We start from the raw sequence: 21369 nt of genomic DNA, 5'->3' as shown, positions 1-21369 counted from the left end.
TGGTCTTCTTTATTTCCAGAATATTCTAGTCAGAATCACTGTAGATTCATCATCAAATATTAGTCATTAAGTCTTATAAAAAAGGGGGAATCTTTGAAATAAAATGCCTAGTTCTTTTGTTATACAAATGAGGAAATATGTCCTAAGATTTATTTAATGATTAGCGGAAGAATAACACTAATACGTGATGAAAGAAGGGTTTCTTATCCAGGTATGTCTTCTGACCTTAAGTTTATCGATACATATAGTTTTGTAAGTGTATTAGTGGTCACTGTTTAGTCTGTAGGAGAAAATGTTTTTTGTGATTTAAATATAGGAGAATTACAAATTACAGGTTTTACTGATAAACACATATTTGATGGAGATAGGTGATAGGATTCCTGAATATATAAAAATGTACGGAATCTTGTGAAAACTTCAAGTTTCTGTGTGTATTACGAGATGCTACTACAGATGTCTATGATTTATTTTTGCTTAAACTTTTTTATTAGTAAGGAAGGAATCATTCATTCTAGTTTATAATAATAGGGAATAAAAACATTTGTTATTTAAATATTCTGACCTATTGGAAACATTGTCAACTAAAACTTTGTGTCATAAATAATTTATTAATTACCTGCAAGACTATAGGTTGACTGCTGTAGTTTCTATGCTTTTTGTGTGTGTGAGATTCACCAGCCAGTTTAAGTATGCATTAATGTCCTTAAGTATTTGTATAATGACTTCAGGGCTTGTCAAAATAAGTGTCATCATAGTATAAAGTACTTACCATAGGATTCCATGGAATCATTTGTTTAAATTTTGTGATAGGTATAATGCATTTTAAAACACCTAATCAACAAAACAAACAAGCAAGCAAAATAGTGACAGTTTCCAGAGGATAGGCGGGTAGGGGATAAGGGAGGAAAGAAGGGAAAGGGTCAAGTCAGGGAACTTGTATAAAGGACCCATGGGCAAAGACTGCGGTGGGGGTAGGATTGGATTTTTTTCTCTACAACTACCCCTTAAAATCAACAACAAATATTTATCATCAAGACAGTCTTAGGAATGAGAATGTATGAAAGGATCAACTAAAGGATGTTCTATGGAAAAGAGTGTTGGGAATAGATAGAATGGTATACTTACTTTGGGAGTCACACCTACCTGGATGTGACCTTGAGCCTTAGTGACCTTGAGCAAATGTTTTTTTTAATAGAACTTTGTTTAAATTTTAATTAATATAATGGAGGAAAAAGAATTATGAAAGATTTTTCTTAATCTTTTTACACAGTATATTTGTAATCTTTAAAATTTAAAATTGTGGCAAAACATACAGAACAGTATTTGTATATATATTTTTATTGTGAATATATTTTGTTACTACTGAAAATATTTTTTAAAGATTTTATTTATTTATTTTTAGAGAGGGAAGGGAGGGAGATAGAGAGAGAGAGAGAAACATCAATGTGTGGTTGCTGGGGGTCATGGCCTGCAACCCAAGCATGTACCCTGACTGGGAATCGAACCTACGACACTTTGGTTTGCAGCCCGTGCTCAATCCACTGAGCTACGCCAGCCAGGGACTACTGAATATTTTTGTATCCTCCTTTTAAATGCTATGATATCAAGAGTATGCCCATACCAAAACGAGTCTTCCCTTCTCCAAAATATATATCATCATATATTTTTCTTTAAAAAATTTTTTTTATTTTGTTGTTCAATTACAATTGTCTACTTTTATCCCTCACCACTCCCCCCCCCCCCCACTTCCACCCCCTGCTTCCACCCTCCCTCCCTTGGTTTTGTCCATGTGTCCTTTGTAGTTCCTGAAAACCCTTCCCCCTTTTCCCCCGCATTATCCCCTCCCATCTCCCCTCAGGTTACTGTCAGTTTGTTCTTAATTGTAATGTCTCTGGTTATATTTTGCTTGCTTGCCTGTTTGTTGATTAGGTTCCAGTTGAAAGTGAGATCATACGGTATTTATCCCTCACTGCCTGGCTTATTTCACTTAGCATAACACTCTCCAGTTTCATCCGTGCTGTCACAAAAGATAGGAGCTCCTACTTTCTGCTGTGTAGGATTCCACTGTGTAAATGTACCATAGTTTTTTGATCCATTCATTTACTGATGGGCACTTAGGTTGCTTCCAACACTTGGCTATTGTAAATTGTGTTGCCATGAACATTGGGGTGCATAGATTCTTTTGGATTGGTGATTCAGGGTTCTTAGGATATAATCCCAGCAGTGCAATTGCCTTGTCATCATATATTTTTCAAAACAGTGTTTTTAATGACTGATGGAGAAGCAGAGGGACCAATTTCCCTACCTGAATAAAAGCTACTTAATCACCATGATGCCACTGGCTCCATTGCCACAGCTACCCCAGATGGTAGGATCCTGCTCATCTCTGGGACAGGCTCCAACTGCCTGTCCCAAATAAATAAGTATTTCCATCCAGTAGTTCTCAAAGTGTGAGGTTTCCAAGATCATTTTAGGGAGTCTGCAAAGTCAAATTTTAATATTTCTCTTTGAGGCTAGATTTTCTTCATAAATGTTAACCAAACAGCATTATCATAATGATCTGAATGAAATAGCAAGCATGAGAGTTCATCTGTTTTCTATTAAGTCAGACATTTAAAAAATTATAAAAATATAGAAGCAGTGCCATTCTCACAAATGTGAGTATAAGATATATTTTGGAAAATAACACTTTTCATAAAAATGTTATGTCAACATATAATGGGTTTATTGTTATTTTTGAATGAATAAACATTTTTAATGTCTTGATTTTAATTTCTAATATGGTAAATATTGATAGATGTAACCCACATAACTGTTCTTTGGGGCTCTCGCAATAATTTTTAAGTGGTTTAAGGGGTCCCAAGACCAGAAAGTTTGAGGATTTCTCTTTCAACCTATGGATGAACTGTAATTTATTTAACTATTCTTTTATTGTTGGGTGTTTGGGTGGGTTCTTACTTTTTACTATTATACAATAAATAAGGCTAAAGTAAACATCTCTATTTTAAAATTGTGGTGTAAAGTTTCTGTTTCTTAGGGTAAATTTATAGAAATAAAGATACTAATTTAAACAAAACTTTAAAAAAGATTCTTGATATAGATTGCTTTCTGGAAAGACTTTACTCATTTTTACTTTCATCAGTTTTGAGCAGTCAATATCCCTTATACTAGATAGTATGGAATATTACTATTATTTAAAAATTTTCTGATAATTATAATACCAACTTTCATTTATTAAGCCCTTATTTTACGCCAGTTACTGTTCTAATAATCCAGCATGGATTATCTCATTTGATCTGCATTCCTATTTCATGAGATAATAATCTTTTGCTTTTTGAGAAAACAACCTTGGAGAAGTGGTATGTGTTTTTTTTGTTGTTGTTGTTTTTGTGGGGTTTTTTTTAGCTAATAAATAGTGGAACCAAAATTCACTTCCAGGTTTCTATTTCCAAAGTCTATATTGTGAACACTGACTTATTTTTAGATTAAGCTTTGCTTACTATATCAAACTTCATACCTTTATCCACTTTATATTGCATTATTTCAGCACATTACTCGACTTTTCTCATTTCTGAAGTGATAAAACTTCCTAAGAACTTGATTCTTAGGGTGTTCTTGATAAATCCCTTATAAGTCTAACTTTCTCTCTCCACTCTCATTTGAACTCTTTCTTTTTACCCAGACTGTGACTGAGATGTTTGGGGATGCTGAGTTTATATACTTAAACTAAAATACTTGATTCCTTTTTAGTACACAAACTTACTTATGCTCAACTCTTGATACTGTTGATGTGTGTTTGCAAAAAAAAATGTTTTAACAAAATGTGTGGTCAGATAAATTTGGAAAATGCTGCACATTTGTCAAACTACATATTAGCATATTTGAGACTAAAGAGTATTTCTGGAAAGAACACAAGACCCTTTTTAAAGTTAGTTCAATAGCATTTCACAAACATACATGGCTACAGAACCCGCACTGTGCATCATTAGTACAGGTTAGTCTATCTCAGTAGCAAATTTTCTTTTCTGTGAAACATTCTCTCTGCTGGTTCTTTAAGAATTTAGGCATATTAACTAAATTAATTATTGCTGTTTCTTATTTTAGTTCTTTGAGTTCCAAGAGAGAATAAATAATAGAGTATATGAACTTAATATTTGCTAATAAAAAATGAATAGTTGATTGTCAATTTAAATGTGGTATACTTCATAAGTGGATTCTTGGATTTATTTTCAAGAGACATGGAAACCCATTTAAGCTTCATTTCTGCTTATAGGTAACAGTTTAATGTTTTTTTTCTCCATTATTCTTGTCTCTGTTTTTAACAGCTATTTTTAAATGCTAACAATAAGGTGGCAGACAAGAACGAGAAAGACCTTGCCAACAAATTACTGACAGAAATAAATGAGGACCAGGTATCTGCAAAGCCTGCATCTTGTTTCAGCTGAAGTCCAAAATCAGTCAGTGGGAGCATCTATTCCTGTACTTTTCTTCTTTTGTCTTAAAATACACAAACATCATCTAATTCTAATCTTCATAAAATATTTTTTTAAAATGCTAAAATCAATTTTAATTATTTTATCTAAAAGATCAACAGATTAAAAATTTGGTGGTTGATATAAATGATCAACAGTATTCCCTTTGTGTATGTGTGCATTCTTTTCAGTGTGGGGAGATATAAAGTACAGGAATGGGATCCCAGTATCAGTGTTGCCCACTTGGTGGTGATTTCATAATTTTGGGGCTTCTTTTCCTAAGCATTGTGGTGTATTGGGACTTTAGGGCTTTGTGAATATGTATGGTCAGTTTTAATATCTTGATTCTTTGCTCTTGATTTCAAATAATGATTATAATTCAGTGGACAACCTGAATCTTGGAGGAAGGGAAGAAGATGCTGAACTCTTTGAGTCTTAAGTTAGAATAAAACTTAACTTTTTTTTTCTAAATATTCAGCTATATATGGGGATAGGTAAAAATACATAATTTATGTTGCTTTTTGTAATACATAGGTAATTTAGTTTGGATAGACCACCTACAAAGTTGCTTTGTTTTTTTCTTTTCCAAAAATGTTTGTTTTCACATTTTGATGAGCTTACATGATATCATAATTAACATCTTGATGTTTAGGTTTATAAATAGAGCTATGCTATAGAAAGAGACATGATAATCTATTTTCTATTTTGGATGTGCAACATCAAATTTCAGAGTACTGTTTTAGATATCTCTAAGTATTAGTCCCTTTTAAGGCCTTCCTATAGATACATAAAATAGTTATAATAGTTTTCTTCTTAGAGGTTTATGTTAGGATTTCTAATTTTAGGTTCTGTGATGCCCAGTCCTCTTAAAGTCTAGGAAAGATCTTATTTGTATGAAATTCTGTACGCAGAATGTTTAATGCATATTGTTTGTTACTTATGTAATGTTTATTTTATGTAATGTTTAATAAACAAAGAACATGAACAAAAACCAAGATATCAATTTAAATAACTTGCCTGAAGGTGGTAGCGCTTGGCTTAAAACAACAAAGATCAAATCAGTCCCCTTTTATTCAAATCTTTTTTAGTGGGAGGAAGAAGAAAATCCTATTTGTGGAGTGACTACCTTCAAGTCATAGTAATATATTCCCAAAAGCCAATTTTCAGGACTATTAGTTTTTACAACTTTCTAGTCCTTATGCTACAGTTTCATGGTTGACTAAGCTGAATGATATGAGTCATGTTCAGTTTTTTCAGTATTGTTGAGGTTATATTTTTGTTTTTATTTTTGCTATAAATGCAGTGACCTGAAATTTAACCTCTTTTTTATGTTGAAGACTAAACAGAAATAGACAAAATAAAACTGTTTATTTTTTTACTACTTTTAGCATTAAAGGTTACTTTAAAAAACATGACATTGCTCAAAGATGCATCTTTCATTTTCTGCTTTAAATTCTGCATATTATGTAAAAATAGATGCACTTTATTATTTGCAAGTGTATTTTTGATTAATTGATTGGTATATGCACATATACCATTTCAGGGTTTGGAAACTAAGTAGGCAAGACTATTTTATACATTTTATTATACATGCTAATAAAATATAAAGCTAGGTCATTCATGTGTATTTTTAAGAAAAATTAAAACATAATAGAATTTACAATGATAGAGCTCCCTCCCTTCCTCTTGAGATTGTCCATTAAAAAAAAAAGCATGGATGAAGCTTGGTGTTTTGTGGTTTTCTTTTCCCCCAAATTTTAATGTAATGAGTGAATGTAACCATATCCTTCTTGACATGTGGCTTATTTTCTGTCTAGTAGGTGACTTTTCTTGCAGGCTATAGTGTTTCAGAAATCCATTTCATTGGAAGAGGAATGTATTGCATGTTAAGTAATTATTTTTTCAGGTTTTCAGAAACAAAGGTTTCCTAACTAACAAATCTTGACTGCTTTTGTTAATTTCTTGTTTTTTTTTTCCCCCTCTGGTAGGCATTTCAGGGACAGTTGGATTGTTTGGCTGTATCAACCATTCAGGCTTTGACAGCAGTAATGAACAAGTCTCCAGCTGCTAAGGTGAAACATGTATCCTCAAGCTCCAAAATGTTATTTTAGATATACAGTCATATCTCAGTACCCATCAACTTCAGAACTCGTCAAACCCTGTGCTCGTCACATTTTGACGAGAAAAAAATGTTTCAGCATTCGGTGCTTGCTCAGGACTCATCACACTTGTTAGAACTTGTATGAGCCATGACACTGCCCTGCAAGAGAAAATGCTTCATCATTAGGTACTCGTCAGTTTCGGCACTGGTCATGAGTTCTGGAACGAATTAATGACGGGTACTGAGGTACCACTGTACCAGTTTTTATTATATAATTCCCAAAGTCATATATGAAAATGCATAATATATATGGTTTCACACCTGAAATGAAATACAGTATTTTGCCGTGTATAATGTGTACCTTTTTGCCCAAATTTTTGTGGGAAAAATAAGGATGCGCTTTATACATGGGAAGTACCTGAAATACCTTGTATCTGTTCTTGTGTTTTGTAATTATTTGTTACATAAAATTTCTTGTACCATAATGTGTTCAAAAATAAATACTAAAATTCCTTTATAATACAAAAAAACAAGGATCTAAATATAAATAAATAAGTAAGTAAGTAAATTAAGAAATTAGAATGAAAGATTTTTTCCTGAAAATTTGGGCCAAAAACATTGGTGCTTATTATACACAGCAAAATATGATAGTTCACAAAATATCTTATCTTAGTATAGGAACCATTTTTCTGGTAATTTTAAAGACCGATGCCTGTGGGCACTGCTTTGGGATTAAGACATTGATGACTAAACTGCAGGCCAGTAAGGATTTACAGCAGGGGTGTCTAACCTTTTGGCGTCTCTGGGCCACACTGAAAGAAGAAGAGCTGTCTTGGGTCACACATTAAATAAACAAACACTAATGAAAACTGATGAGCAAAAAAAAGACCGATGCATAATTTTCATGATATTCACTACCACAGACAAGCAAAAAAAGTCCTCCTCACATAATAACCCTAAGTATGCAGCAGCCCTTTCAATAATGTTTTAAAATCGTCAAGCAGGGCCCAAAGTTTGTTATCACTAGTATAGAGAATGTTCATATCTTAGTAATAAAACTTAGTATGAAACTTACTAATAAATCTAAGTAATGTTTTAAGTAAATGTATGACTTTAGTTTGGGCCTCATTCATAGCCATCTTGGGCTGCATATGGCCCTCAGGCCACAGGTTGGACACCCTGACAGTAAACACATGAGAAGTGGGCACTGGTGTTGATTATTTTAAGTGATTCTATGATAGTGTGTTTAAAGAATTAAATTTTATATCCTAGTTTTTCTTCATTAGTAGAATAATCACTCTTTCACTGTTTGGTCAGTTTATGACTGCTGAGAACATGAACATTTTTCACATGTCAACAGCTCTACCAAAACACCATTGTGGACTTGTTTTTTCATATGGCCATGGAAATTCTGCTTCTTCGGTTGTAGTCACTAATCCTCAGGATTTTCTTTCCCTTCTCATTTTTTCCACAACCACTGGCTCTGTCCTGCTGTCCACTTACACCGATTTTGTGCTAGTGGTTTCCTCATAGAGTAGTTTTGGGGATTAGTGAGAACATCTGTATAAGGTGGTAAGCATAGTGCCAGGCACATGGTAAATGCTTAAAATATTACTACTATTGTTAACATCTACCTTTTAATCCGTCACCTCTAATATGTTTCATGCCTTAATTACCTTTCTGGTACCAAAGATGAATGAATTCCTCCTTGCTTCCTAAGCTGAGCCATTAGTTGTATTCCACTCTTTGTTGATTTTTGTTAGGAAATGAACTTTTGCCCTATATTGTTGCTGCATATAACTCTTGGTTAGATTTCTGCTAACTAGGCTTTTACAACTGTTAACAGGCTGGCTTGAGAATATATCTAATCTCCATTTAAAACAGTTTCTATAAGGATAAAGATCATTTTAAGTTCTTAGTAATTTGGCTTCTGAGTATAAAGGATTGCTTATACTGTATTATGAAATTCAAACCTAAAATGGTGTTCGAAGCTTTTTGCAGCATCAGTGTTTTATAGTGTATAATGCCTTGCATGGTTAAAATTTTAAAATACTATTTAAATAAAAAGATCATTTAAGACATACCTTTTGAAAAGATTTTCTTTCTACTCTTGGTTGACAATCAACTAGTTCCCTTTGTCAGAGACAACCAGTCTTACTCATCGTGTTTAAATCTTTTGATTTTATAATGAGTTTGTATAGTTCTGACTCCTTTACTGGACCAGTTTACTTTTGCTCAGTTTTCTGGTGGCCTTCATATTTTACCTAGTGGTTTTGTATCTCTCTATTTCAAAAATATGTGATTAGACCTTACTAAAGTAATCTTTGTGCTCTAGCTAATTCAAACTATTTAGATACAAAAAGTCAAAAGAAAATGACCCAGGGTTTTGTTTTGTTTTGTTTTTTGTTTTGTTTTACTCAAAATTACCAGGACTCATTAGTCCTTTGAGGCTGCTCTCTGACTCCCGTTATTCCCAGATTCTCCTTATTTTTTCTCCATTTTTGTTTTAACTTAATGTAATACTGCTCTAATTATAAATCAAATGAAGAAAATAAAGAAAGTGTCATGTGGCCTAACCTGTAAAATAATTTTATAATATGTAGCTGTTGTTAATTTCATTTATTATATATTTTAGTACATTATTATAAATTATATTTCAGAAGGTATATGGAGTTCATTTTAAGATGAAGATACATGGTTTGAGAAAACAGAAATGTTGAACTGTAATCCTTCATATTAATTAGCTTAAATGGATGTTGCACAACATTTACAAAATATTTTCCAGAAAATCTGGTCTTTGAAAATGTGCTTTGATATGTTGATTTTTCTCTCCCCTAGGAAGTATTTAAAGAAAGAATTGGTTATACACATATGTTTGAAGTATTAAAATCCCTGGGTCAGCCGTCACTGGAACTACTTAAAGAACTTATGAATATGGTGAGTTTTTTTAGCTTTGTTAGAAGTTGTGTTATTTCCCTATAAAAAAATGGTAACTAACTTTTTATCTTTTATGTTGCTTTACAGGCTGTAGAGGGTGACCACACTTCAGTTGGGATTTTGGGCATTAGTAATGTCCAGCCTCTCTTACTTCTTATCCAGTGGCTTCCTGAGCTAGAATCCCAAGATCTACAGATCTTCATCTCTGATTGGCTGAAAAGAATTTGTTGTATTAATAGGCAGAGTCGAACTACTTGTGTCAATGCAAACATGGGAATTAGAATCATTGAAACCCTTGATTCCCATCCTGCCCTCCATCGAACTTGTGCTGAGAACCTGATTGCTCTCCATGGTTCCTTGGGGAGTCAGTCAGTAAGCTCAGAAGAAATCCGTCGACTACTAAGATTGCTGAGAGTGGATGAATCTGAGTGTTTTCACCCTTATACTACTCCCGTGACTCGAGCAATCCTGACAATGGCCCGAAAACAAAGTCTAGAGAGTGCACTGCAATATTTCAATTTGTCACATAGTATGGCAGGAATTTCTGTGCCTTCCATACAGAAATGGCCAGGATCTGCCTTTTCCTTCAGTGCTTGGTTTTGCTTAGATCAGGATCAGTTGACACTTGGCAATGCTAACAAAGGAGGAAAAAGAAAACAGTTGTACAGGTACGGGTACAAGTTATAAAATATAAGTGAATACTGTCATAGGATATATGCTGTGATTCTTAAAAAGGAAAAAGCTTTTCCAAGCATTTAGTTTTTACTTTATTTATTTTAATTTTCATTTTTCAGGTAACTTGAATGAAAGTAGCAGCAGTCCTTTCCCCCACAGTGGTATATAAATTGTTGAGCTCAAAAGCAGAAATGCAGCTCAAGGATATAGTTTTCAAATGTACAAGTTATGTACACAGTTTAATTATAGATGCTTTGTTGCTTTCATAATAATAATTGTATATCAAATATTTTGCTAATTCTGAGTTAAGTTTGGAAACAAGTTTCATCTTAAAAATACTATAAAAATGGAAAACAAAGGAATAATAAACTTGAAATTGAATCTCTCTGCCCCGTTGAAGGTGCTGTATAATTATGTGAAGGACCAGAAAACCTATATATGTACATCCAAAATTAGTCACTTCAGTAATAAGTTTTAATATACCTTTGATTTTTAAGACCTTTATCTTTTCTGAATCTTACTTGGGCGAATTTTTAAGATTCGAAAATTTATACCTTTTACTATAGTTTACTAAGGGAATTCAACTTGTAAGACTACCTTTTATAGTTTAATGAACTCTTAATGCCCAAAAAAGATTTAAAAATCATCTTTGAACCAAAGTTGGACTGATGTGTGGCAATAGAATGTAAGCCACAATGCCTTAGATAAAAATATTCATAATGACCTTTATGGTTTTGTGTGCTTCAGATAAACTGAATAACTGACTTCAAAAGTTTTGATAAAATGTATTTTTGTTAGCTTTTTTACAGGAAGTGGCATGGGTTTTGAAGCTTTTATTACCCATTCAGGTATGTTGGTTGTGGCAGTGTGCACGAAAAGAGAATATGCAACGGTTATGCTTCCTGACCACAGTTTCTGTGATTCTCTCTGGGTAAGGCTTTAGGGCATCACATTTAACTTCTTGATTCTTTCCTTCAAAAAGCACTCATTTGCCCTGCCTGGTGTAGCTCAGTTGGTTGGGCACCGTCTCACAAAGGGAATGGTTGCCGATTTGATTCCTGGTCAGGGTACATGCCTGGGTTGCAAGTTTGGTGCCAGGTTGGGATATGTACTACAAGAGGCAACCCATCGATGTTTCTTTCTCACATCTATACTTCCGTCCATCTCTTTCTCCCTTCTGCTCTCTCTAAAAATAAATAAATCTGATAAAAAACCACACATTTGTTGAATGTATATTAGGTGTTATCTGCTTTTCGAGTAGATTAATTTTCACTTTGTATTTGTGTTGAAGTTTGTAAGGAGGTTAATACCATTTATCATTATTATTATAAATTTAGCAGTAATCATTTTTCTGCTAAAAATTAAAATGTGATTGCTTTCAAGTGTTCTAGAATTAAATTTGATTTTGAATGAGAACATAAATTGTTAAAAACTTCATTTCTGTTGCTTTTCTTAAAATATGACATGGTTCTCATTAGAAAAAAGTTGATCTGAAGACTACTCATAGACTCGGAAAATATACTGTGTTACAGTTGTGTGTAGATTTTCTAGAATAGTTGTTTTCATAATACTACAGAAAAAAATGCTGCTCACTTGAAGATCATCATTTTACTCAACATTTAGTTAGGCTTAATGTGTTGCTGTTTACACAAACTAGTTATAGAGTAATATTCTGAAAACATTGTCATTCCAAGAACTTACTATGTTTTTTCTCTTTTTAAACACATGTCTTACTTTGCCAGCACAACATAACCATTGTTCACATGCCTGGAAAAAGGCCCTTTGGGCAGAGCCTTGTCTACATCTACGACAACGGGCAGCAGAAGGCCTCTGCCCCGCTCCGGTTTCCTGCCATGAACGAAGTGAGCACAGCTAACTACTGTTCGTAGGACCAGTTCATTGAGAACTCTTGAAAAATTTTAGTTTAGTGTAGAAAGCTCTCCTTATTCTAAGTACGTGCCTATAAATTTTTATGTTTTCTCTATACAAAGATACAGTAAGTTAATATTTAATTCAGTTAGCCTGTCATTAGTTGAAGTCAGACAACATGTAATAAAGAAAAACAATTCAAGGAAGAAACAAATGTAATTAAAGGCTTAGAAGAAAAGACTTAAAACAGCCAAAGGGAAACTGAAGAAATTGAATTAAGCAAATTGAATTAATAAACTCTCCAAGTATAGGAACAGTTACAAATTGTTACGGTGGAATCATTTACTTCTCCATTGAATTTGAAACAACAATGAAGAAACTTTAAATCTTTGCATGGTATTGTGGTTAGGTATAACACATAATTTATTTTCTAGGGTGATTCTTAAAGAACATTAGTGTCAAAGTTCTTTGAGAGTATTTGGATAATTTTGAAAGGACCTTTTGTGAAGGTAATAGGATGGATTAGATTACTTCCCAAATCCTAGGATTCTGGTAATTTCTTCTTGATATTTATCTCAGTGACCATTTCAGGATAACCTATAATTAGCATTATTATACTGATGTTTAATTCTTTGTTTATAAATTTGAAGGGGTAAATGGAGTTTTCTCTATTTTAGAATATAGTAAAGTTCTTAAAACTTTTTTGTTAATATACACTCATTAAAAATTTAAACTTTGAAAAAGGATATAAAGTGAGTTATAAAAGTAATGTATACAAGTCAAGTAGGTGGAAGGTAACATCTGTAATGTTAGCTTATGTGTGCACTTGCACATACGTATCGTAATCTAGCAAATGTACTTGCTTAATTTTATGAACTGTTTCATTTTAAATGCAATGATAGGAATTTAATTAAAATTATGTGATTTGTTTTGTTTGTTTCTTAATTTTTAGCCGTTTATTTCATGCTGCATTGGTTCAGCTGGGCAAAGAACCACCACTCCTCCACCATCCCAAATTCCAGATCCACCTTTTTCTTCTCCCATTACCCCTCATCGGACATCCTTTGGTGGAATTCTCTCATCGGCCTCCTGGGGAGGAACAACTGAAAAATCAAAATTGATTACCAAATTGATATCAGCAGGAACCCAGGACAGTGAATGGGGATGTCCCACATCTCTGGAGGGCCAACTAGGGTCTGTCATCATCTTCTATGAAGCACTGCAACCTCCCCAGGTGAAGGCATTATATTTAGCAGGTGAGTATACTTACATTCATATTGTTTAATTAAACTTAGGTTTTTTTCTGTTGCCTAAATCTGAAAAGTGTATTTTTTAAAAAGTTCTCATCTGAGGACATGGTTATTGATTTTTAGAGGGAGGGGAAAAGAGGGAGAGAAACATTGATCGGTTGCCTCTTGTACCTGCCCCAATTGGGGACTGAACTTGCAACCTAGGCATGTGCCCTTACTGGGAATTGAACCCACAACCTTCTGGTTTATGGGACGACACTCCAACTAACTGACCATACCAGCCAGAGCTGAAAAGTGTATTTATTTTAGTTGAAACTTAAAGGGGAAAAAACCCCCACCACATAGCATACTTTTTCCCCCTCAGCATTATTGAGATGTTACTGACATATATGTAGGTTTAAAGTATTAAGAAATGATGATTTGATACATACATGTGTTGCAAAATGATTGCCATAATAGTTAATACCTCTATCCCCTCAATAATTACCATTTTTATATGTTAATAATATTTAAGATCTACTTTATTTTTTCCTTTTTATTGTTTATGGGGTGACAGTGGTCACCCCAATAACAAAATTAAAACAGGATTCAGTGATACGATTCCACAGTTCATCATCTATACACTGTATTGTGTTTTCACTACTCCAAGACAAGTCTCTTTCCATCACCATTTATACCCCCATGCCCTCCTCCACCTCTCTAAGATCTACTTTAACAACTTTTAAGTATGTTACACAGTATTATTAATTATAGTGTACCATACTCTTTTTGGTAGGCTAAGTAGAGGAAAGCTTTGGGAAATATTTCAAATGTCATCCATAAAACTGCCTACTATTAGTTTGTTAGGACGGCCATAACAAAATACCACACATTGCATGGTTTAAATACTATTTTATTACAGTTCTGGAAGCTAGAATTTCAAGATCAGTTTTCTGTCAGGCTTGATTTTAGGTGAGGCCTCTCTATTCCTGGCTGGTAGGTGGCTGCCTTCTAGGCTATGTCCTCACATGGAGTCTCTTCTCTGTATGTGTGCAGAGAGAGTATCTGTGGTGGCTTTTCCTCTTATAAGTGGCCCTGTTGGATTAGGGTCTGGCCCTCGGGACATCCGTTAATCTTAATTACCTCTTTAAAGGCCTTCTCTCTAAATACAGTCACGTTGGGGATCATACCTTCAACATGTGAGTTTTGTGGGTATGCAATTCAGTCCATAATGCTATTACCAGATTTTAATAAAATGAGGAAACAAATATAAGCCCGCCTTCATAAGAAATTACATGACTGGTGCTAAAATCATGAGTTTTATTTCAGAACTTGTCATTTTTATAATTTGTGTTAATATACCTGAAGAATTCATGAAGGCAGTAGAATTATGAGTCCTTAGATAAAATTATGAGCTGTTTTTATTTTGGCTTTTTCTCTTGGCTGTGATTTAAAATATGCGCAGATTATTATTGGATCTTAATTATTTTAAAAATTATATCTATTTTTCATAGATTATTCAGGAGCTAAGCCTTTAAGTAGTCATGTATATTAACTCTGAAGAATAGCTTATTATTTGTCAAAATTTCTTTTTTAGATCACATGGGAGTTTTGAGCTATATGAGAATGTCTAAAGTTTCAAAGTTTAGAACTTTTTCATTACTTTAAAACTCACCACAATATTTGAGGTTGAACTTTATAATCCAAAAAATTCCAAATTGATAAGTCAGTTAGTGTAATCATCACAGCTGTGTAGTTTGGATTTTATTTCTACAGTTGTTTCTACTTACAACTCTACTCTTGTAAATAATAATTATTTGTTATATAATGATCATAATGATCATTTAATGGCTGCATAATTGGATTCATAATTTATAATTTACTTGTTTATAAGATTTAATATTTTTATTTTTATTTTACTCATTTTTTAATTGTTGTTCAATTACAGTTGTCTGCATTTTCTCCCCACCACTCCCCCTCCCAGCCCAGACAAACCTACCTCCCTCCCTTGCTTCCACCCTCCCGCTTGGTTTTGTCCATGTGTCCTTTATAGTAGTTCCTGAGAACTCTTCTCCCCACAGTTCCCTCTCCCCTCCCCTCTGGCTATTGTTAGATTGTTCTTAATTTCATTGTCTCTGTTTATATTTTGTTTGCTTTTTTCTTTTGTTTATTATGTTCCAGTTAAAGGTGAGATCATATGGTATTTGTCCCTCACCGCCTGGTTTATTTCACTTAGCATAATGCTCTCCAGTTCCATCCATGCTTTCACAAGGGGTAGGAACTCCTGCTTTCTCTCTGCTGTGTAGAATTCCATTGTGTAAATGTACCATAGTTTTTGATCCATTCATTTACTGATGGGCATCTTGGTTGCTTCCAGCACCTAGCTATTGTAAATTGTGCTGCTATGAACATAACATAGGCAGGGAAATCTTAGATATTTCACACAGCAGTATTTTCACTGATAGCAAGGGACATAAAGGAAAGAATAAAGAAATGGGATCTCATCAAAATAAAAAGCTTCTGCACGGCTAAAGAAAACAGTATTAAAATAAAAAGAGAACTGATAGTATGGGAAAACATATTTGCCAATGACACCTCAGACAAGGGTTTGATCTCCAAAATACAATATTTACTATTGATACAAACTTCAAATATTAAATGTGATAAACTGCTGTACTTACCATTTTTTCTTTTTTTGGTAGATTTATTTATGGTAAATTTCCAGGATAAATATTTAAAGTGATGAACATTTTTATGGCTTTCAAAATATGTTACCTAGTCAGCTTCCAAAAAGGATATACTAGTTGACACTCGCTGCCAGTAATACATAAGTATACCAGGTTCATCACAGCCTCATTAAGGTGGAATGGTCAATACTATTTCTTACATTTTTGGTGTAAAATTGAACCAGTTTTAATTTATTTCTTTGATTTTTTTTAAAGTCAAGAATTTTTTACTGCTCATTTTAATTTCATTTTGGTGATATATATTCACATCATTGATTATATTGCTATTTTGTCATATAAATTTTAATTGGTTTACATTAGATAAATTAATAAACTTTGTTGTATTTAATATTAGTTTTATAAATTTCCTTTTTGTAGTGGAGAATGATTCATCACCCCAACTTTTCTAGGTTTTGGATGAATTAGAAGTGTTATAAAAATACATTTTGGCTAGTGTGTTTTAACTGTGTTAGGAGCTTCGAAGAACTCAATTTTAAATTTTGTTCTGATTGCACAGAACCAAAGAGGCCATGTCTATTCACTGATATGTGTGTATAAATAATTTTCAGGTCCAAACTGTTTAAGCCCTTGGAAATTTCAAGAGTCTGACATGGCTGATCTGCCTGGTAACGTCCTTCTTCACTACACTGCAAAGGTCAGAGTAAATGCATGGATTGTTCATTTAGTTGTAACTGTGCTGTCTATGAAGTAGAATTCCTTTTTAAATTTTGTCATTTCAGTGGGTAATTGAGAAGGAAGGGTTTGAATTGCCATTAGAAATTATTACTTTTTAAAGGAAGTAGAGAAGCACTAAAAACAAAGGCGTGCCTCTCAACTCTGGTTCAGATGTGATCATTAGTCATCCCAATAGTATGATTGGCAACAGCTGTAGTAGGAATTTGTACTAATGAATTGATTTCAGATAATGAATCAGTTTAAACATTTTTCTCCTACTTTTTGGGGAGGAGAGAGAAAACAGAATTTGCTCAGCATTTGCTTTGTAACTTTTTAAATATGTTAGTCTGAAAAAAAACCATTTACTTAGAAGGAGAAAATGAAATCAACTATGCTTAGTCTTTTTTCCTTGGACAAAAAGGTCAGCAAGGACTGAAGGAAGAAGATCAAGGTAGAGCTGGAAAGGAGAAAAGGGAGAAGAGGCATAAACAAACTATATTAATTGCTTTCATTATATTCAATTTGACGTTGACATAGAAAATGCTTTTGCTATGTGATATTATATATTGTAGAATTTTTTTTTTTAGTTTAGCCTGCTAGTGTATGGCCATAATTTATTATATCGAATACTTATTTGTTATATCTAGTCTAATGAAATTTACTTATTATTTGATATTTTCCCCTAACTTTTTATTTTGATTAATTTCAAACATAGAAGTTATATACTGCCCGCCTAAATTTCCCAATTATTACATATTGCCATAGTTTTATCTGTCTTTCTCAAATCATTTGTGAAAGCAGATTGACATACCTATCAAGACACTTGAATCCTAACTTTTTCCCCTACATAATCATTAACCTATCTAAAAAAATTATCAATAATTCAAATACTATATAACTTATATTCAAATTTTCCCAATTTTCCTTAAAATACTTGCTTAGTCTTTTAATAATTTAACCCTGGAGACCCTGGTTGGGTGACTTAGTTCCTTGGAGCATCGTCCCGTACACCAAAAAAAGGTTGCAGGTTTGACTCCGATCAGGGCACATGTGTAGGTTTCGGGTTCGGTTCCTGGTCCAGGCACATATAGGAGGCAACTGATCAGTGTTTCTCTCTCTGTTTCTCTCTCACCACCCCTTCCCATTTCCTCCCTTCCTCTCTAAAATCAATTAACATATCCTTGGGTGAGGATTTAAAAAATTATTTTAAAAAATTTAACCTTGGATCCATTTGAGGTTCATGTGTTACATTGGTTATAGTGTCTCTGAGTTTCTTATTTTTTTGTTTGTTTCCCTTTTAACTTTTTTCCAAACATATGTTTGTTTACCAAACTAGATTTAAGTTATTTCTTGTCAGAAGCTCTATCTTATCCTTATTTTCATTACAACTATCTGGTATAGATAGATAGGGAATAATTAGACTTAATGTCACCTAATGTATTTGGTATATTATATACCTATATATGTGATGGCTAACTGGTTTTTTTTTTGTTTTTTTTTATATTATAATTGCCATATTTTTTTTCAAAGTAATTTTGAAGAATTAAAGGTTGAATTTTTACTATTGGAAGTAAAATTTGTCATACTAAAAATGGATAAAAATATAGCCATTGTTCTTTTTTGAAACCAAAACATGTCAAGTATATGCAATAAAACAGTTTATTGGAGGAATGTGTCTTGCATATGGTGATATGGCATGCTACAAGGATTTTCCGGTCACATGAGTTTGGGGGATGTTGCATTTGGTATATCCCTCTTGGAGACTAGTGACATGCTTGAAAAATTCTGCTGTAAGAAACTAATTTACTTTTGTTTTATCCTACTTTTTCACCAGGTATTTGAACATAGAACACATTTTGTATTTTATCTCAGTGATAAATGCTAGTTTGGGAAAAGCTGCTGTAGAGGATTTTTGAGAGTCAACAGTTTGTTATTTGTTATTTTTGTATTCATTTTTAGGAGGTGTTTAACCATCTGTTTGCTTAAAATTTGAGTGTCTTCTCTGTGCCAAGAATTGTCTGAACTTTTAGGATATAAAGATGAATAAATTAAAGCCAGTGGCTTTATCAGAAGCTTCAAATGTAAAGTTACATAAATGTGTAAAAAATTAAGTGCAGTGTAATTTTATGAGCATTTTTCTGTTTAGCTACCTCTTGTTAGATGTTTATAACATTATGCCCTATGCTAAATGCTTTATATGTATTATTTCATTTAATCTTCACAAAAGTTCTGAGAGGGCACATGGTATCTCTATCTTTTCTAAGCTCTAGTTTTCTGAGACTGAATAAAGATAAGTAACTTGCCTCGACTCATAATTCTAGTGAATAGCCAGCTGGTTTAATTCATATCCTTACCCATTATATAATATGTCTGTGTTGGAATCATGTACAAAATGCAGTGCAGGTACAAAGGAACAGTGGTTTGTTTTTCCAGGAGGTTAGGTAGCATAGAAAACATGGTTTGACCTGTGTTTTAAAAGGCAAAGTTGAGGGATGTAGAAGGCACAGTGAGCAGCACCTACAAAGGCACAGAAGGTACAACTTTTCTGCATGTATTGGGTATAGTGTACAAAGCAGGAAGAGACGATGGCAGAAAATGAGATTAGAGAGCAAATGGAGACCAGATCATAGCAAACCTGTACTAGGCTAAATAGTAGGCATTGGGTAGGATTTTTAAGCAGGAGAGTAATTCAAAGTTTGCATTTTAGAAAAAAGTCTCATATTGCAATGTGAAAGTCAAATTGGAGGTATAGGAGGCTGGAGGCAGTCATATATCATTATGAAATTAGGTCATAGGTACAAAGGTACTGAAAGTAAGGTAGTAATGGGAGAAAGACATTTCTGTCTCTGACACTAATACAGTTTACACTGAGTTAATTTAAACTCAATTTACATTTGTCTTACTAAAGCAATTTTTCTCAGTTGCCTTAAGAGGGAAGCCATAGCTGCATGATCTGTGTTGACATTTGTAGGTTTCTTTTTTGATAGGGATTAGATTCGAGGATGCTTCATTGCCTACAGATTCACAGACTGAATGTGAAGTTACTTGCTTTAGACGCCTTTATGGAAGTTGACAAATTACTTCAACAATTTCTAGAGTTTCAGACTAAGCTCTTAATCTGAATATAACTAGAATCAGTCAGTAATATGATGGAAAATAGTATCTTATGCATGTGGTTGGATTTTCATATTGTAATATATTGTTCTGTGATTTCTGTATCATACTTTAGTCACATTTAAAAAATATCCTCATGCAAAAGAAACATCAATATGATAGAGAAACATCATTTGGTTATCTCCCGTGTGTGTCCTGACTGGGAATTGAACATGCAACCTTTTGGTGTACAGGATGGTGTTCCAACCAGCTGAGCCACCTAGTCAGGGCTTTAGGCACACTTTTTTGTGGACCATGAAATTGTGCTTAGGGAAGTACTAATGGGAATAAAACATTGAATTTTTTTAAAAGTCAAGAAAATCTTCCTGCATACATTGGTTTAAAAGAGGAAAAATTTTAAATTGTGTGGTTGGTGAATGGTTCTAGCAGTAATTCAACTATCAGATAATAAGCAGCAGTGACCTGTATTTGATGAATGAGTACTTTACAATCTAGCCCTTGATTCCTTTAAGAAATAGTCAGAGAACAGCAATACTAAACTTAATATTGTAGGCATCTTATTAGCTATATACTTTTTTAAAATTATGGTAAAATGTTCCATCTGTAATTAAAGTTATGTTTTGTCTTTATTGTGGTTAGCTGTTTGACTTGTTTTTTGTTTGTTTTATTCTTAGGCCTGCAAAAATTCTATCTGTCTTGATTTATCTACTAACTGTTTGCATGGAAGGTTAACAGGAAACAAAGTAGTGAACTGGGACATTAAGGTAAGTTAATGATAAATGGCAGGCAACACATTATGTAAGTTTACTGATCCTTTACAGTGGTTTACCTTTTGAGCACCATCAGATTGATCTAAATAGTGTCACCACCATTAAAAAGTTTGCAGGCAAGTTACACAGTTTGAAGGATGAACAAATGAGTAGTGAATGACTGATTTGCCAGAAATTTACTTTTTAAACATGCTATCAGCTTAACAATTTTTAGGAGAAAAATACAAGGGGGACCAAAAAAACCCCAAATAAACTGTAATTATCTTCTGGAGGGCAGACCCCTTGTAGTTTGGGTTTCCACACTACATGAGTGTTCTAAGAATCCATCTGTGTCAGTGTGCAGTGTACCAGCTGGCATTGTTGTGAGAGGCTGTGTTTGGCTTCAGTGAATTTATTTTGAAGACTCTTTCAGTACTTTTGCACATTTCATGATATGTGATTTACAGTTGCACCTGCTCACACCATACTGAGTGTTCAGGAGTTTTTGACCAAAAATGGCATGACCCCTGGGCCCCCTACCCGCATTCACCTGACCTTGCCCCAAGGGACTTTTTTTTGTGTCCCCAGTGAAAATCCTTAGAGGGAAACATTTTGCTTATGTGGAAGAGGTGAAATAAAAAACAGCAGAAGCACCAAAAGGCATCAAAATCAATGAGTTCAAAAACTATTTTGAGTAGTGGAAAAAAAGTTTTGATACATCAGGTGGAGAGTAGTTTGAAGATGACTGAAGTTTAAACATATAAGAATAAATACACGGATCTTTATAAATACTGTTTTCTTGGGGGTCCTCCCTTGTATACT

The 21369-nt window shown here is 33.5% G+C and overlaps 1 protein-coding gene across 2 annotated transcripts in view; it reads left to right on the top strand.

Annotated features, from left to right (window-relative positions):
• NBEAL1 (neurobeachin like 1) overlaps positions 1-21369 on the top strand; it is a 160620-nt gene that overhangs the window by 53558 nt on the left and 85693 nt on the right. Inside the window, exons 10-18 of one of the 2 annotated variants that reach the window (XM_036023039.1) lie at positions 4326-4412; positions 6461-6544; positions 9412-9510; positions 9598-10178; positions 10984-11116; positions 11928-12047; positions 13007-13310; positions 16579-16664; positions 20473-20562. In XM_036023039.1, the coding sequence (XP_035878932.1) occupies positions 4326-4412; positions 6461-6544; positions 9412-9510; positions 9598-10178; positions 10984-11116; positions 11928-12047; positions 13007-13310; positions 16579-16664; positions 20473-20562 (1584 nt within the window). The remainder of the gene's footprint in view (positions 1-4325; positions 4413-6460; positions 6545-9411; positions 9511-9597; positions 10179-10983; positions 11117-11927; positions 12048-13006; positions 13311-16578; positions 16665-20472; positions 20563-21369) is intronic. The other variant, XM_036023040.1, reaches the window with a different exon arrangement.

The sequence above is a fragment of the Phyllostomus discolor genome, chromosome 4 (genome assembly GCF_004126475.2).
Source record: "Phyllostomus discolor isolate MPI-MPIP mPhyDis1 chromosome 4, mPhyDis1.pri.v3, whole genome shotgun sequence".
Taxonomy (NCBI): Eukaryota; Metazoa; Chordata; class Mammalia; order Chiroptera; family Phyllostomidae; genus Phyllostomus; species Phyllostomus discolor.
Note: the sequence above shows the minus strand (reverse complement) of the source record. Positions and strands in the feature narration are given on the sequence as shown.